Source organism: Xylocopa sonorina, chromosome 12 (genome assembly GCF_050948175.1).
Source record: "Xylocopa sonorina isolate GNS202 chromosome 12, iyXylSono1_principal, whole genome shotgun sequence".
In the NCBI taxonomy this organism is placed as follows: Eukaryota; Metazoa; Arthropoda; class Insecta; order Hymenoptera; family Apidae; genus Xylocopa; species Xylocopa sonorina.
This window is the reverse complement of record NC_135204.1, coordinates 9,883,404-9,902,459: the sequence shown is the minus strand read 5'-3', so window position 1 is coordinate 9,902,459 and position 19,056 is coordinate 9,883,404. Positions and strand designations below refer to the sequence as shown.

The 19,056-nt window shown below is 51.8% G+C and overlaps 1 protein-coding gene across 1 annotated transcript in view; it reads left to right on the top strand.

Moving 5' to 3' along the window:
• LOC143429939 (uncharacterized) overlaps window positions 1–19,056 on the top strand; it is a 69,475-nt gene that overhangs the window by 49,141 nt on the left and 1,278 nt on the right. The window contains exons 2-3 of the mRNA XM_076905806.1: window positions 14,360–14,632; window positions 15,251–18,346. Coding sequence (XP_076761921.1) covers window positions 14,360–14,632; window positions 15,251–18,346 — 3,369 coding nt within the window. The remainder of the gene's footprint in view (window positions 1–14,359; window positions 14,633–15,250; window positions 18,347–19,056) is intronic.

Below are 19,056 nucleotides of genomic sequence, written 5' to 3'. Positions count from 1 at the left end.
AAAAAGAACCTCTTGATTATATGCAAATGCGCGGACGTGGGAACGAGGGAATTTAACGTCGAATCCAACAGGCGACACGTTCCGCCGAATTTCATAAGAATATTCGCCCCGACGAACCGCGCTTCGCCGTTGAAACCAGCCACCAGCATTTCCCCCCCCCCCCCCCCCCCCCCGCGTTCTTTCAATTTATCAGATCGGCCGCGAATGCGTTCAATTCATTTACTAAATCCTCCGTGAGTGGCATTCGACGTGTTAACATGCATCGTTCCCGTTATTTCGTCGAGCATTGAAAAATTCCCGCTCGCCCGCCCGCCACTTTCATCGCGAGATTCGATAACGCGATATTCTTTTTGCTTCGGCTGAAACCCGACGCAAATTCTAGGCTCGAATTTCCTTCGCTTTTAGCGTGTCTCGCGTATTCCAGACATGCACGACGTCCCGCGATTTCCACGAATTTCAGTCATTCCCCCAAGACAATCGAAAGCATCTGGAAATCGTTTCTATTCACGCGGCCCTCTGCTTTTGTTTAGTATTCTCGTCCCTGGCAGGGACTGGCGCAGAGGCAGCCCGATCCAGAGTTTCCACTCTGGGGAAAAAATATTAAGCACCCCGCGCGAAAAAAAAAAAAACTGAAATTTCTCTTCACCAAACTTCCCGTATGAATTCTAAACTTTCGCGTGGCGTCACTTTCGAATTGCCACGAATTTTCACAGAACACATTCCGCCCCCCCAAACCCCTCCCATAGTCTCTCTCTAAAGCGGTTGCGCATTTTAGCACATTTTTATTTCCCCCACAAAGTGGCAGCGACGGACGGAGGAAAAAGGAACGAGAGCGAAGCCGAATGCGAACGGAATTAAAGGGTGCGCCCCGTGGAAACCATGGGAAGAAATGGCGGTGAAACGTCGCCGGGGTTGGAACTGCGAAACGAGGGGCCTGAATTCTAATTATAAAGGCGTCGATAATAACATTATACCGGGCGGATTTCCGATAGCGTCGCACGGCGCGGATTAACGACGACGTGGAAACGGTGTGGCGGGCCAGGGAGACGGTTAATTAAAAATAATATTCCCCGTCTGCTGCGTGCGCGCGGTCATTGGCCGCCGCCTAATTGTGCCAGCTACCACCAGTGTCGTGTCGCGAATCTATTCAAAACCGACGAAAACGAGAGAGCATCGCGTGAAAAGGTGCCATTTTTCAAAGTCCTCGAAAAACGAGAAAGAAGAGAAAATAATCGCGGTAAAAGCGACTGGCTGTAAAAAACTTTTGCACTACCCGGATAGACCCGGATGCCTCGGGACGTTAAACAAAATTAACTACAAAGGCATCTTTCCTATCCGGAGCTTGTTAAACGCATCTCGTGATTAACGAGATTGCCTCCGATTTCGAGCAACTTTCAAAATCTTCCGGCAACGGTCTAATAAAACTCAATAACGCAAGTTGCGCGCGACGAACAGCGGAAGTTTCAGGGGAGAGTCGCTCGAAGGAATTCCGCGGGGGGTGGGTTCCCTGCAATTAGAAGACGCAAGAACAGCGAGGCGGCGGATAAATTTGCAAACACTTCGCCGGTGTTTCGCGTATCGTCCGCATTCCCGTTCGGTAACCCGTTGCGCCCCTCGACGCGGTCGAAATGGCTCGTTAATTCGTCCGAGCCGTGCGCGACCGCGTTCTTCCGTTATCGAGCGTTTTTTTCCGTTCGCAAATTGAAACGGCCACAGTCGCGGATCGGGAACAGAAATTAGCTTGCAGGTGCGCGGGACATCGTGCCGCGGATGGAACGTTAAGCTACGATCGGAAAATCGTCGTCCGCCGCCCCCTCTGCGCTCCTACGTTGTTCGAAATTTTTCGCCCGCGGCCCGTTCCTCGTTCTCGTTCGTTCATCGACGTGCCCGCGTTTTGTTTGTACCGTCGTGTACCGTCGTTGTAGCCAAGAGCCCGGGATTAATGAGCGACGCGAAATTAACGACGCGGTCCTCGAACCACGATCCCACGCTGATCCAACTCCGTCTGAGTCGTTCTGAATACCTGGATCCGGCGAATAATTAATTTCCTCGCGCTGTGAATGAAATTCATTCCGCGGAGCGTAACCCGGATAACGATTTTAGATCTTAATCGAGTTTTAATACGATCGCGACTACTCCTATCGCGGAATATCGCTCGCGTAACCAGTTCTCTCGTTAGCCGGGTTAGCCGACGCGCAAGAATAGACAGCGAGGGGATTTGATGACTCGTCGGATACAATTATCTCGAAGCAGAACGAATCTTACTTTAAATTCACGACTCGTCTTTATACAGGAGGTAACTTCTCGCTGGTCGCGTGGCAATCTGCTAAGACGTAAACGCTCGGGAGGAGAATTTCGTCGAGAAATCAGACGATCGTACGAAGGGAAATGGATCGGAATAAGGGTCGCCAGGGAGACAAAGTATACGACTGTTTGATCAGCAATACGTAAGAGTTCCAGGCTAAGAGGTATCGTACGTTTCGCCGGAGGGGGTTCGAGCAACAAAAATGTCGTAAAACTCGGCCGGATCGCCACTATTTGGCGTGGACTCGCGACGATAAATATCGCTCGATTGTTCTAGCCGAGCGTGGAAAAGGCCGTTGCATCTTGTTTACGGGGAACTTGGGCTAATTTATACGGGAACTTCGCCGCAGCACTTTTAAACCGCCGTCCATTATGATCGCCTCCCCTCAGCAACTTTAGCCGAAGCGGCCACTAATTTATACGGGAACAGTTATACGCCAGCGATGCTTCCAGCCTCGCGTTCCACGCGGGTATCACTCTCGATCCTTATCGCGTACGCGCTCATCCCCGTCGCGGAAGTTCAATCGCGTGCCCTCTTCCCGTTAGCCAAGAGGGTAAAGTAAAGAGAGCCAGAAATAACGGAACATCGAATTACGATGCTCGAAAAGTGATATACGTCCCCTTGTCGAATCTCCGCTGTGAAATAAAATTCACAGCCCCTGCTCGATCTTATTCTCGGCGGTCTCGGCGAATATACGTATGTAGATGAGGATCATGCCATCGCATTGCGATTCAACAATCGCCGCATCGAATTTTAATAAAACCCACCGGTTCGAAGTTAACCAACCTGTTCCCGGTTCCCACGCTCCTCTGATTTAATAAAACTTTCCGATTCTTCCATCACCTTCCGACCCGATCGGATTTTGAACCCCACCCCCCCATCCGTCGGAGACCCAGCCGGGTATCTCATCGCAAACCGTATTATCATTCGCAAGCACGACTCGTTGTCTTAATGAGAGCAGGGGCTGCCGGCTGTGCACACAGAGGCGGTGGCATGTACAGAAACCAAAATTGAGGATTAAACTGCGAGCACTCGACTGTACACACAAATCAGCCTTCGACTCGAGGATCCATCAGGGCTACCACCCCCGTAACCCCGTAGAAGGGGCGGCTGCCTCTCGTGTTTTCGAGCGTTCCCAGAGTGGTTAGGCAGGTTCTCCGGGATAAACAGCGGGACGGGGATACCGATTAAAACTATGGGGAATCGATTAAACTGTCCACGGGAGGATAAACGAGCATCGAAATTGCCTTGGCGCGGGTGATCACGCGCGGGGCTGGCGAACGCCGCGCAACTCTCCCAAGTCCTGGCCGGACTTAAAACGGGTTTAGGCGCGGATGCGCGCACCCGAATCGATATTCGCTCATTCTTTTATTCGTATCCGGCTACACGCGTACCCTCTCCGTCTCCTTTTATCGATGTTTCCCCTTCGACTGGCCGCCTCGCCCCGACGGTTCTTCAGAAGGAAGCGGCCCATCCTATCTCCCGGACGATATTTCTTTGAAAGTGCTGAGCTGCCCCGACTCTTTGTACTACGCCATACTTTAACCCGTCCACGGGGATTCTTTATCCCTCCAACGACGCCCCCCGCGTCTCGTCCCGCTCCCGCGAGGAGCCGTTACTCTCCTTTCCCGCTCTCTCTCAGGCTCGACCTTTCCATCACCATTGCGTCACGACGGCGGAACGAAAGCGGAAGACGATGAAAAAGCGAACTCTGAAACGAACTCGCTGCCCCGCGTCGAACAACGGGGAACGTCCCGGACGAAGTTGAATTCCGTTTCTAATAAACGAGACCGAGTCCACCGCCGCGCGACACGCTCGTTACACCTGGCTAATCGTCTGTCGGCTCTTTCTATTTGCCACTCGGCGCGATCGATCACACGACGAACGATAGAACGAGAGTAAAGGGAACTGGGAACGATTCCGTTTGATACGTACGAACGGCTCGCTCGTTCCTTCCTTTCTTTCTTTCTTCCTTTCTTTACGTTTAAACTACCACGGAAGGGGCCCGCGAACGACTTGCAAATGAAACGGATGGTACGGATTAATTAGCGGAGCTACTTAGAGAAACCGGCGCGAGAGTAGACTGCGTGCGATTCTCGTTCGAAGTTACATCTGGAAATTAATCATTCCCCGCCGGTTCGCGTAATTTCAGAGCTACACGATGGCTGGGAATGTAGTTCGATTATATGAATTAACAAAGCTGCCTTCGGAGGTAAAGTATTCGCGGCCGATTTCCGCTCCATTCAGATCAGTTTCATTATAGGGAGATGCATTAAAAGATCGAACCGTCGGTTAGTCGCGAACCTTCCTCTCGGTCGGCTCGCCGTTGTTCAGAATTGCACGGGAATACAATATGTATCGGTAAAAAGGTATTCATAGACACACTGTAAATATTCATAAACACGGTGCAATGATATATTCATCGTAATCTGTATTCGCTGGCAATCCATTTTCACGGTGACGTACATAAAAAATTATTTATTCAACCGATTTAATGCGACGCATAACAAATTGTGTACTGGTTTAGCAATTAATAATAACCCGATATTTGTACGGCTCTGTATTTGCCGACCATACATGCGCATTACTCGAAATGAAATGCCTCTGCAAATAGTGCCAGTTTGAACCATTAAATATCGTCTGCGAAAACAACTGGTCCACCGTTGCTTTTCCCGTTGCGAGTCGTAAAAGCGATAAATATAGGTACCGAAAAAAAAAGGGCCGCTGTCAGGCGTCCGCGTGTATCCTCCATCAGCCATTCGGGCTTTACGACACGTTGTTACGTCCTCGTTACAGCGTTCCGTTTTATGCACGCCGGCAGGACAATTTCCATCAGATTTGCTCGCGGAAGAAAACGTCCCAGCGTCGATCGTAAAGTTCGAAGAACCGCCGGAGATAATCGGTGGATCTTCCGTGCGATCCTTTCCCCAGTCGATCGCAAAAATTTTCTTTCCCTCGGTATGTACGAAGGAAAAAAATCGACCATCCAGCACGAGAGGATCTACGGGGTGTTCGCTTTAATCTGTTCCATGATTTTCAGCCGTTTGCCCGGAATGGATCGCATGCAATGAAAGTATAGAATACGAAATACACCCGGTATATTTGTATACGAATTAAAAGTGCATTCAAAACCAGGTAAATAAGTATGAAAACGCAGCGCGCTTAAAGTTAATATTTATTGAGATATTTTTAATGGAAGATTCGTTTCAAAGGTATGAATTATTGACTCGCACTACTGACGCAAACATCAAATCGCTGCAAAAGCGTCAGCTGCATCACGTATACGCGTCTAAATATTTTCTAGCGTCGCAATTTCCTTCCAGAATTTTTGGGAATGCATCAAAACATGTGTGGCCATGGTTTATTACGGTATTACACTCCTGTATCAGTAGTAAAGGTCAATAATTCGAGACGCTCAAGCAAAACTTTAATTCCAAATATCTCGATACCTATTGATCGTAGCGAAATTGTACCTGAACACTTATTTATTCAGTTTCTAATTCTCTTTCGATTTCCACAAAAATATATACATACATATGGTGTTCGATTAATCGAACCGCCAACGCGACAATCGTCGAATATTCAGTGCCAAGGTAGAGGAACCTGCTAATCGGTTGGAATTCCGATTTTTTTAGCCGAACACCCTTCACGTGGATGCAGCTGCGTGCAGCGTGCATCGCCGTTTGATCGATTGCGGTTGTCGACTCTGTTGGCCGCGAATCAATCAGGGTTTCTCTCGCGGTTGGAGTCCTCTAGCTGCGGTAAGCGTAGGATTCCGATGACGATGGAGGGAATTACGTAAGAATCTCTGGTTCGAGCGTGCGCTCGTACGCCGCGCGATAAGTCTTTATTAACGACAAAAGAGGGACCGCGTGGAGCAGATAACTTTCGTTACATTCCACCCTGTGCATCGGGGTCTTCTTCGTTGTTTCGTCGAACAATTGCGCCGCTATCTCGGTTCACGTCCCCGTCGTAGGAAGAAGCGAGCGGTCGTCAAAGAGCGGGGAACGTAACCGGGCGGATCGTCGAGAGAGGGTCCACGGTAACTCTTGAATCAGGCGAACTTTAAATCGCCCGAGCGAGGAGTATGTTTCCTGCCCCTCGCGTACCGCGCGCTATCCTACGGCACCCTTAAGTTACTGCACGTACGACGAGGGCAGTAAATTCTCGAGAGCTATCGCCGGGCGAAACTATTCCACGTAAGTAGGAAGCGAGCGGCTTCAGGTTTAGTCGAGGGACGTTCGATGGAGCGCCGACTCGTTCGAAGATCAGCGATTTCCGGGAACCGAGACCGAAAGAGAAAGAGGGGAGGGTTACGTATGTGCGGCAATACCCGCGGAACCGGCTAGAGAGGACCCCTCGTTTCCACCCTCGGCTCGACCGTGTCCGAAAGACTTCCGTCGATCGACCTCTCCCGCTTCCCGTTAGAACACCCCGCGTTTGTTCCCGTCCCGCGTTTCTGGGCCACGTTTCGCGCAACTGTGTCCGACTCTGACGAACGTATTCAATATCCAGCCCTGAGAGATCATCGCGAGGCCTGGTTGTTTCCATTCCGTGACGTACAACGGCCAGGGAGTTGTTTGTCGGAGGAAATTGCCGACGAACTCCTGAGTCATCCGATGGCAGTATTGCTCGAGCTACGAGCGCGTAAACATCTTCGAGGAAATGAAAATAGTTCATCGTAGCGGCGTTAATGAGCGCACTGTTCTTCGTCTATCTCTCTTCCACGATCGAATATTTTTCCGTGCGTGGAGGGAAACGAGAAACGTCGTGCGCGCGGCTCCACCCTTGCGTGCCATCGACGCGAAGAGTATTCGAATCACGTTCGTATTCGTCCTGACTGTGCTGATTCGACGTATTCCGCGGCGGTGTTGCGTGGCTCGACGGAAGAAGCACAGGCGAGACGCGTTCTCGGCTAATTCGAGATGCGGAATTCCCCGCGGCCGACTCATCTCGTTCGACAGCTGCCTGTCGGAATCGGAAAGACGCTTTAATCCGAGCCTCGATGCAGCCGGAGTCGGTGGCATTAATAGAAACTCCGAAACCGTGAATGCGAGCGATTCTTGGTCGCGGGAAATCGGTTTGGTCGAATGGACGAGATTAAAATGGACAGAAACGGATCGTTTCCGATGCTATGCACGATGAAAAGAGGCCAGCTGGTTATAAACGACGTCACTGGTTTAGATCGGGATATTTAATATACATTTATTGCATCCCAGTGGAATATTAAAGTGAGAATAATAATGACGTACGACAGACACGACATTTCAGAAATAGAATTTCCATTGATTCTCATCTTCAAGTAGCGATACACTTTATTAATTGTCCCCTTTAGATGAATTTATCGTATATTAGAAGTCGAAGAACTATTTGAGTTTGAGCGCGCTTCCGGATAAGCCTCGAGGAATCCTGAAACATCCCCTCGGCTCCTAAGACGCCTACTCAACCCTTCCCAGGTGCAGTTTTGACGCACATTTCCGATCGCGCGCAGCGTCACTCACTTTGTTCACCCTTTGTAACCGAAACATGATCAACTCTGATCTTCGCGAGCATTATTCATCGAAAACTTCGCATCGAATTTCAAAACTTACCCCGCACGTCGATTAATCGTAAACGTGCGAGTGTGCGAAGCAAGAGAGACCGATGTTCGCCTGTTCGCGCCGACTTCAAAGTAGGAATCCCTCTCTCTGCGCAATTAGGATCCACGAACTCTGCCCCGTCTCGACTTGCTCTCGAAATTCGCGGACAAATGGCACAGGCTGGCACCCCCATCCGAATGACCCAGTCTGGAAGTTCGTCCGAAAATAACCGCGAGGCTGTTGATCTTGCGACTACAAGCGAAACCGAGCCACGGAATCAAAGGAGGATATATCGCCGGATCGAAACTAGTACAGCGACGTCGTTAATCTACGTTTGCTCGAGGATCGTCTTACAGTTGATCTACGTGTCTCGCGAAGCGATTGCCAAGCGGTCGCTTGATGAAAGCAATTTGGCTCGAACAGGGGGACCACCGGCTGATCCTGGATCCGATCGAGCCTACTATTCCGCGGATGCGGTACGAAAGCTCGTCCTCGAGGACCGTTCCAGGCAGTCATCGAGTTCGATAGATGGACCACGCAGATACGAGAAGCTTCACTGGCGGAAGTGGCCCCTCGCGATCGAACCGGGCGAAAAACCAGGATGCCGTGGCGCGTTCGAATCCAAAGCGAATTCTTGTCCCCGTTAGCGAACGATCGCGCGAGGTTTTGGGGTGGGACGGGGGGGTGAAATTGGGAAGTGGTAATCTTAGCCCCCGGGGGTGGCAGCGGCTCGAATTCACTTAAACCAGCAGTTCCCGAGATTCTTCCACAGTCACTGCGCCGAGGAAGATCTCTCTGGTGAAGTGAAAACGTTTGAAAGAGGATAGGCGGACGCGAGAACGCGGAAATTGGAAGCTTCTTCCCGGGCCAACTGAACTTATCCTTTGCCATCCCCTGAACACCACCCGCCTCTCGCCCAGCCATCGATGGAACAAGGTAAACCGGTTAAAAGCCGATGCACCGGCATGCAATATCCGCGGCGGTAGTCGATCCCCCTCTGATCGTGAGTGGCCTGCCCGTAGGATCGAGCGATCTTCCAGGGAGTTTCGATTTGGTCAGGGAACCGTGGCAGAAGGAAAAGAGCGAGGACGGGCTGAGTAAATGAAATGGCGCCTGGGCAAACTCGCCGGATACTACTCGAAACTAGGTTGATTCGTGGGTCTCCGTTAAATAGCAATTGCCTGTCCGTGCTATTCAATCGGTTCTATTCTTATCGCGCGACCCTCGATTTTAACTGAAAAATTGTTTCCCCTTTTTTATCGCCAAGGAAATTAGTCGAAATTACCCGCCGGCTGATTGATACTTTTGTTAGCCTGCGTCGCGCGACACGTCAGCGCGAGTTCACCGCGGTAGATTAATTGGACAGATGATCTCGCTGGGGATCGCGACCCGGTATTCCATATCGCCGGACACGTAATCGCGGATCGTTGTTTGCACGGTTTTACGCGCCGAATTTGTTTTCTAAGGAATGCCAATTGTAATTTAATTCCGCGCCGCGTCGGACAGGCGCACCGGCGGCGGCCGGTTATTATTATTCGAATTAAATTACACGGCCGTCATTGTTCGATCCACTCGACGGGGATTTAATTGCCGTCCCCGAGTATTTGACGAATAAGCCGTTATTTAATTATTAATCGCCGAATTTTAATCGAACGCCCTGCATTACATTTAAACACTGTCCGCGCGTAAACGCGGCACGCGTTGCAGCGCGTGTCACCAAACGAATAATTGAACGTCACCAAATAGTAATATAATGACCGGAAACTGGCGGACGCGTTTTAAGTGAAAAAGATCAGCGGCCGATCGCTCGCGACGGGGCTTCGCAAATTCCGTTTCCCCGCCCCTTTATCGTCGAATTTCATATTGAAACACGTCTCGATTGACTCGCCACGCGAGATCTCGCGTGATCCACCCTTAAACGCCCTTCAGCGGCACGGATCCCATAGAAAATCTGGACCGAGGGTAGTCAACAAACGTCCGTTACCGAATGCATGGGCTGTCACGCGTCGAATCGAACGCACGAACGTGAGCGATCCGGCACCGAGTAAACCCTGGTCGGATGATTTTCTGTTTACCATCGGACCCATCGTCCCAGCGCGTAACTCCCGGCTATTTCGATGGCGGCCCGATTAAAGCCGGATCCCACTTGGGGATTCGTCGAACGTTTTCAATTTAAACATTAATCTCCGTACGATTGGCTAGGCGAGGGCGGTTCCGTTCGAATCCCCCGGAGCAAACCTTTCTTAAGCGTCTCCTGGAACGACTTCGAATGCCGTCCGCTCAGCGTCAACAAGCTCAGCCGTCGATCATTCTGTGGATTTTCGCGATCGTCTTTCACGAGTACAATGTCCGCGCTCTCTGATAACTAATCAAAACGACGAAAAGAACATTCTCGACGAAGAAGAGCTTCCTTCCGCAATCTGTCGTAGGATGGGAAAATCTCGAAGAACAATTTTTAACGAGGAGGTAATTGTGATACATATCGAAACCAGAACTCCTTTGGTAGATTCGATGAACTGCGATTAAAAAAGCGGCGGAAGCGGAAGAATGAGAAACTATTGATAAATCGAAACGCTTCTCGCGCGGCGGCGCGACGTTTCACGGATGAATATAGAACGACGAAAGACCCGTAGCTGGCAAATATTTAAACAGCTGAAAGCGTTTCCGAAGTTATCACGTCGCGACGCATCAATACCAGCCTGAGGGTTTTTCGTTTGAAGTCCCCCAACAATTCAGGCTCGTCCCGGTTTTACCATCGCGCGGTTCAAACCGACCGAACAATGCCCCGTCATAAAACAATACTTTTATCTCATATTTGTTCTCCGCAATCAACGTCGCGCGAATAAGGCTGTCCGAGCGACGACAGCAACAGAGGAGGAGGATGAAAGAAAAAAAAGAGTAGGAGAACTCGAGGCGTCGTGGAAGCGGAGGAAAGAAAAAAAAGTAGAGGAAAGAGGAGCAAACGTGGACCAACGGGAGTTGAATCGAACGGCGACGAAGACGACGAAGCAGCGAGGAACGAGCGGTTTTTAGTGGGAAAAGGTCGCGGCGGAGGCCCGAACTTGGCTGTTCGCGCGTGAGCTGCTCGACCGAACGCGATTCAACTTCCGCGTTTTTACGGATTCATAGCCCGGCCGCAGGTCCCTGCCGTTTTATCGCGGCCGCCGCGCAAAAACGCCGAGGCGGAATCTGAATTCCAGAGAGGACCGCGGAAGTATCGTGTCACTTTTTTTCCGTTCCCTTTTTCTTCACAGCTGGTGAACGCGATCGATCCACTGTCGCTTTAGCGGTTGCCCGGACGCTCGTCGCACTTTAACGCGGCTTCGTTTCGTCGCCGACTAACCGCACTCGAGATCGAATAGATTCCTCGATAAAATAGAAAAAACCGCGTGCAGCATCTTGCGCGTGCATAAATTAACAACTCTGGAAGTTTGAACGGTCTGAAACGGAGCGCGAGAAGACCGGAGAGCCCAAGGAAAGAAGTTGCGCTAGTTACATCCCCAGTCAGCCATTCCACCGGAGAACTGCGATCTCGAAAGAAGTAACAAACACCTGGCCAGGCTCTCCGAAGCGTGCTCGCAAGTTGCTCGTAAAAAAAAAAAAAGCTACAGCGCACGTCGCGTGCGCGTGTGTGTGTGTGTGTATTCTTTGTACCGAGTTGCACGCGAGAGGTTGCAGAGGTGATCGCGAAACCGGGTCGTCGGTGGAACGTCGTTGTGGTGGCTTGCTGTAAGGGGAGTTGGATCACGCGGGGGTGGCCACGCAAAAACAGCGGCCTTTGCGCGAGGCTGTGCGCCGTTGCGTCGCTTTTATGGGATTACAAACGCGAACTTCTACGTTTCCAGGCGGCGGAACAACCGCGCTAGGACGTAGTAATGTCTACGGACATCCGAGGGATTCGCGATGTTATTACCAGCACCGGAAATGGAGGTAACGTGTCCGCGCTAATAGGTGTCCGCTGACATGAACGATCACCAGGCTCGGCTGTCTTCCATCGGAGCGGCCAAGTACCGAGCGAGTTTTGATCCGTCTCGTTCCGCTGCATCGATCATCGTCTCACCAGCCGCCTCTGGCTCTTCGTTCGCGAAAAACGGAAACTCGTTTCGCTGCTTGACCAGGAAGGATTGAAAAGTCCGTGGAAGCGAATGAAAATTTGTCCAACTCTCTCGTTAGAGGTTTTCCTTCCCTCCTTGGTCCCGCAAAAGTCAAATGCGCCATGCGTATTCAGTGCTCGCCGTTTATTTTCAATTAATACGACGCTTAGAGAAGTTATCGTAGCTACATTCTGGTCGCAGCGTTGAATCGTAACGAAGGGTTCAGACGGGGACCACTTTGGAAACCGCGAAATAAGCGGTTCCCGGTTTTTCTGGTTTCGACCGCACACGAACCTCCGCGGAACACGGGTAGGCCATTTAATCCGTCGAGTGGGCCGGGGGTTAGCGGCGTGTCGAAAACGGGGCATGCAGATCGCGGCGGATGAGGTCCCTGCGCCCGACTGCCTCTCTTTCGCCCGCAAATTATGCTTCTCGCGTTCTAACTCGCGCGACGTCTAACTCGCTGACTCTACAGATCGAATAGAAATTGTGTTTTATAAATTTCCCCTCCGGGGAAGCTCGATACCGTGCGGGGAGATCGGTGGGTGGGCGCGGATCGAGGAGGCAGACGCTCGTTCGGTACCTGAAAGCACTCTAATAGTTTAAACGCTGTTTAAAGCTGCTATTGCACAGCTGATGGCAGCTAAACTCGGTGGCCATCGCTTTAAGATGCAAGCTCGCGGGATGCTGGGCGAGCGTCTAACTCGCTGTCACCTTAAACTCCAACTTCACTAACGCGAAACTTACCAATTAGAAAGTTTGTACACGCCGAGACTCACATTTTGCGTCGTTCCGCTAGCAATGCGGCGGGTTAACCTCGCGGAAGCTTCGCTCGTTACACGATTCGAGGGAACGTACGATTTTTCCGCGAGCACTCCGCTCCGTTCTCGTGTCGCGCGCTCGGATGTGGATCGTAGACACGATCCGTGGCACGGCAGATGCGACGGAACGAGGCTAGAGTTGGCTGTCCTACGCGACCGGCATGCATAATCCCGCGATTGTTATTACAGGAAATCGTTGTATTCGGAATGTGTCTCGCGCGAGAACTCGCGCAACCGATCCACGTTATTCGTGCGACGCGTTACCAACGAACCGTCCGGAAAAAGGCGACGAAACAGAAATTAGAAGGGAATAGGAAACGGTGGAAGCTTGGAATACGTTCACGAAATACCCCGACGAACTCTCGCAACGTTCCAGAGGATCGATAAAGATATTTCGATCGCGTGCGAGCAGAGTGGCAGCAGAAAGAAAGGAAGAGGAGCGTGGAACGCGGCGAGTGAATCGTGCGTTTCCGGTATATGAAAGCCGGACGCCACACAGACGGGAACTCATTAGGAATCATCGGCAACATCGCCGCGGGTGACTATTTAACTGATCCTCTTGATAGGATGTTTCCTTGCAAAATTATTAACAACGGATCGAGCCGTGCGCCTGCAAAGCGGAAACTCGTGTTAAGACACCGCGGCGGCGGCCTCTCGCTCCCTATACCCTTCCCCTCCGCCGACCATCCGGCACCGTCTGCTCGAGCCACCCCGCATTAGCTAATTAGCGTTTAATTAGCAGTGGCTGGGGACGCGACGCGACAACTGAAAAGCGCGTCACCCTGTTTCGCTGTAATTATCCGCTTTTTTGATCCGCGCCTTCTTACACGTCGCCCCGTTTCCCACCGCCGACTGGATACCACGAAACACCTCGTCGCGCGTATCGCGCAGCTCCATTCGTAACGCCGCGACACAATGATTTCTACTGATACACTTTCGCGAGACATTGAACATTACCGGATGAAAACCGTCGAGGGACGCGAGGTCGCCATTGTTCTCGTAATTTTGACACGGGGTAAATAAGAGGCGAGACGGCCGGGAGGCGTGCAATTTCTGAAAATGTCAACGAGCAGATAAGGAGTGACGTTATCATTAAGCTAACAAGATTATTAAATCGCAGCCGCGTTGCGCAGGCACATTCGTGCTCGTTCTAATTAAAAGAGGGAACGCGAAGACATCGTAATGGCAGTTCCTCTCCCGGCTCTTCTTAATATTTTCCAGCCTGATGACGATGCCGAAGACAGATAAGAGAGGTAGCAGGAGGGTGAGGGGTAAAAATATCGTGAAAGAGGTAGACAGTGATCTTATTATCGGGCTGGTTCATTATCGTCCGGGGCGCTCGGTTCGATCGCGATAATTGACGAAATATAGGTTGCTCCGAAGGTTCTACCTTCTCTAAAGAGATTCCATCTACGTTCCTCGTCGTTTCAGCTACCACCCCCGCGCGCATTCCCTCCGATCGTTGTCCAACGATATTCACTTCGATCCCTCCCGCCTCCGCTGCGCGAAGAGAAACCAGGAGCTCGCTAAAAACATGTTTCATTCGCGGGGCAATTTCAGGAGGTCGCGGTGGCGAGTTCAGCGGCGCGATGAGGCGATGGAGGCTGCTCACCAATCACGCGATGCGGCACGCATTGAAATTGCTCGTGCAGCTGCTGCTGATCCAAAATTTCGCCTGGTCGGTGGTCGTAGGCCAGATGGCCGAGTGTCCGCCACCGGAGAACATCCCTGGCTGTCCCTGTTACAATTTCGAGGACGGTCTTTTCCTGGAATGCGCTGGCGCCACGGAGGACACCCTGAGGAGCACTCTGCAAGGCGTCCTGAGCGCGTCCGGTGAGTACACGGAGCTGAAACCAAATGCAAACACTCTCTCCGCGCTGTCGTCGTAGCGAGGGGGCGAGATGGGCTGGGCGTCGATGGAAGGGTAGGGTAATGCGAGTCCTGTCGTAAAAACTTTTTCGATACGCCTGGCTCGTGCTCCAATTTTCATTCGTTAAGGAAACGACCGACGGAGGCACGAGCGAGCAACACGCTCCGTGAGATTGTTATTATAATCGGGGTAACGGTGTCGCGTTTGTTCGAGGCGGGCTGTATAGGGGGAGAGGATCAATTAGCGTTTAATGGACCGCTCCGTCGTGGCGAGGGATAAACGTTTCGAGTTCTTAGAACGGGGTCACGTGTCGCGCGATTCGGTAACGGTAAGATTTGCAACAAGTGTTTCCGTACGGAGCCTAACGCTTTTAATTGAGTCGCGATCGATCGATCGTGGCGGCTCGTAAATTTAAATGGACCGGGCGCGGTGCGGTTTTATCTTACAGCTGGCGAAGGGGTCGTAGGATCGTTATCCTTTAACTGTGCCTATAAAGCGGCCGGTCAACGCTGCCAAATCTAAACTCAGCGTTATCGCGAGTTAATTAAATTAATGACCGCGCCCTTTACGATCGTTTCCAGGGGCGAGCACGATGGTGCAGTCGTTGAGCGTTTACGAGTTGGACAAGACCGTGGAGGAGCTGAAGGACGGCTGCTTCCCGCCTGGCTGTCAGATCAGGCACCTGCAGATATCTCACTCGTCCCTGCGCGAGATCAGCGAGGGGGCGTTCGCGAATCTAAGGGAGAGTCTGGAATCGTTGGCGTTGGTGTCCAGTCGTTTGCCCCACGTGCCGCAAAAATCGTTGGCGAAGCTGCAGAAGCTCGCCGCCCTCGATCTCGAGGCGAACTTGATACAGGACCTGTCGTCCTACTGTTTCTACGGGGTGCACCTGATTAAGCTGACGCTGAAGGGCAATCAGATATCGAAGATCTCGGAGTACGCGTTCGCGGGGCTGGAGGACAGCCTGAGCGACTTGGATCTGACGGAGAACAAACTGAAGCTGTTCCCCATGGCACCGCTGAGACGGTTGGAGAGCCTCGCCTCGTTGAGGCTCGCCTGGAACGAGATATCCGAGCTACCGAACGACGGCTACAGCCAGTTGAGCTCGTTGCTGATCCTCGATCTGAGCAGCAACAATTTCGAGAAGCTCGCAGAGGACTGTTTCCGCTCGTGCTCGATACTCCACACGTTGTCCCTGTATTATAACTCCATCGAGACGATCCACAAGGACGCGTTCGTCTCTCTGAAGGAGCTCGAGTCGATCGATCTGAGCCACAACAAGATCGTCTTCCTCGACGTGGCCACGTTCAAAGGGAACGAAAGGCTGCGAAACATCGAGCTGAGCCATAATCACATTCATTACATAGGCGGGGTGTTCGCGCGGCTACCCGAACTGCGGGAGCTCTATCTGGCGGAGAACAATATACTCGAGATCCCCGGGGACGCGTTCATAGGCAGCGTCAGCCTCGCCGTCGTCTACCTGCAGCAGAACGCCATCAGAAGAATCGATGCCAGGGGTCTCACCAGCCTCACGCAATTGGCCCAATTACATCTGAGCAACAACTACATCGAGAAGGTGCCGCGGGAGTTCCTCGAGCACTGCGGGAACCTCTCGTCCCTGTCCCTCGACGGGAACAAGATCCACGAGCTCCAACCGGGCACTTTCTTCAAATTGCATCAACTGAGGGAGCTACGGCTGCAGGACAACAACATCACCGAGGTGAAACGGGGCGTTTTCTCGCCGCTACCGTCCCTCCTCGAGCTCCATCTGCAGAACAACGCGATCACGGACATGGAGACGGGCGCGTTGAGCACCCTGAACAGCCTCCAACACGTCAATCTGCAGGGCAATCAGCTATCCGTGCTCGGAGACGTGTTCCAGCTGTCCACTTCCGAGTCCTCCTCTTCCGGCGGTAGCTCGTTGGTGTCCATTCAATTGGACAGCAACGGGCTGGCCGTGTTGCACAACGACTCTCTGCGCGGCCAGGCGTCCGTCCGCATCATGTGGCTCGGTCACAACAAACTGACCCACCTGCAAGCCCCGCTCTTCAGGGATTTGCTGCTCGTCGAGAGACTCTACCTGACCAACAACACGATATCCAGGATAGAGGACGGCGCCTTTCAGCCCATGCAGGCCCTCAAGTTCTTGGAGCTGAGCATGAACAAGCTCAGCCACGTAACCGCGAGGACCTTCTCAGAACTGCACGAGTTGGAGGAGCTTTATCTTCAGGACAACGGTCTAAGACGATTGGACCCTTACGCCTTGGCTGCGCTCAAGAAACTGAAGGTCTTGGATCTGGCGAACAATCATCTCTCCAGTCTTCACGACGCGATCTTCCAAGGGAATTTGCCGATCAAAACGTTGAACTTGAAGAACTGTTCGATCGTGACCGTGGAAAGCGAAGCTTTCAGAGGACTGAATAACCTGTCCGACTTGAATCTAGACGACAACCTTCTGACGGTTCCCGCGTTGCTGAATTTTTATATACCGGGACTGAGGACTCTAGCCGCGTCTGGGAATAATTTCAGTCAAATATCGGAGCGCAGCTTGAACGGTTTGCCGTCGTTACAGGAATTGTACTTGGACAGATCGCAGATCGGTCAGTTGCCCGAGATTATCTTCCTATTGAACAGGAACTTGGCGCGCCTGCATTTGAACAAGAACCGGTTGCGTAATCTACCATCTGGTATCTTCGACGGGCTGACGTCCCTCAGAGAGATTCGACTGGACCACAATCGGTTCCAGGACATCCCCTATTCGGCGTTGGCGAACGCTCTGAACTTGGAGATACTGACACTGGCGAATAACGAGATACTGAACGTGGACGTGGCCAGTTTCGTCAGTCTGAAGTACCTGAGGGAGCTGGATCTGAGTCGCAATCGAATCGAGACGATGTCCGGCTTCGCCACGGCCAATCTGTCGCGTCTGATCTCCGTGGACCTTAGCCACAATCATCTGAACGCTCTGCCAGCCAATTTCTTCGCGCACTCCTCGATGCTTCGCAGAGTGGATCTCTCTGAGAACAAGTTCAGACAGATACCAGCCGTGGCGTTGTCCGGTCAAAATCTGCCTGGTCTGACTTGGCTGAACTTGACCAGGAACCCTCTGAACAGGATCCACGTGCTTCCATCGGAATCCAAGTACCCTGTTCTGCAGGAGGTCCACATATCAGGCACGAACCTCAGTATAGTCACGTCCCAGGACTTCGAGGCGTTCCCCGCCCTGTTGCACTTGTATCTCAGCCAGAATCGTATCTCGAGGGTGTCACCCGGTGCTTTTAGAAGCTTGCCCAACCTCTTGACGCTGCATCTGGGAACGAACAGCCTGGACATTCTGCCGAAGGAGAGGCTACAGGGGATGGAACACCTGCGGATCTTGAATCTGACCCATAATCTACTCAAGGAGCTGGACGAGTTCCCGGAGGACCTCAAGTCGCTGCAGATATTGGACCTTTCGTACAATCAGATCGGGATTGTGGGCAAGGTGACGTTCAAGAACCTGGTGAGCCTGGTGGAGCTGCATCTTTATGGTAATTGGATCAACGCCATATCCAGCGAGGCGTTCAGACCGTTGAAGAAGCTGCGATTGTTGGACCTGAGCAGAAATTACTTGGAGAATCTACCGTTGAACGCTTTCAGGCCTCTCGAGACTCAAATACGCAGCCTGCGCGCCGAAGGTAACGTAACTGGTGTCAATTTTCTATTCAACTACGCTCTAATTTCGCCGCGAGTAACGGGACACGGAAATTTGTGGCTCGTAAAATTGCTCGATAATGTCGAAAAAAAAAGAAAGAGAGGAAAGAACGCGCGCGTTCGTCGAACAAAAATGGGAAAAAACGAGTTAACGCAGTTTCGACGTTTCATTTGTTCGCATAACTTTTATCCAACGAATGGCCAATCGGACACGGCGAGAGGGGGGGGGGGGGCAGCGAGGAAATAATTCTACACGTATCGAAGCTATCGATTCAAATAGAGTTAGCAGCGCGCTGGGAAATCCAATCATATCGCTGGTCACGTACAATCGTCTCAAATCGATACTCGACATCGGGACAATCAAACACGCTCTGCCATTCCCTCTCATCCTCTCTTCTCAAGTCGGCAAACTAGTCCTTTACGGAAGTATAATACGCGACGTCTGCCGTCCGCAATCCCGGCCCCTCGGCTGGTACCGCGAAAGATTTACAAATTTAATGGGCACACTGTGGATGGGCGCCGTTCTGTCCACGTGCTGCCCGTACGGATCGATGCTTCGATGGTTTCTCGGTAATTCGGTTCCCTTGGACACGTTCGTGTTTGTATCGGCCAGTCCCCCTGCTATAAATTCTCCTCTGTGGCGTTCACTCGTTTGCGTGCCCGACAGTCGAAGAATTAGAGCCATATTTCACGT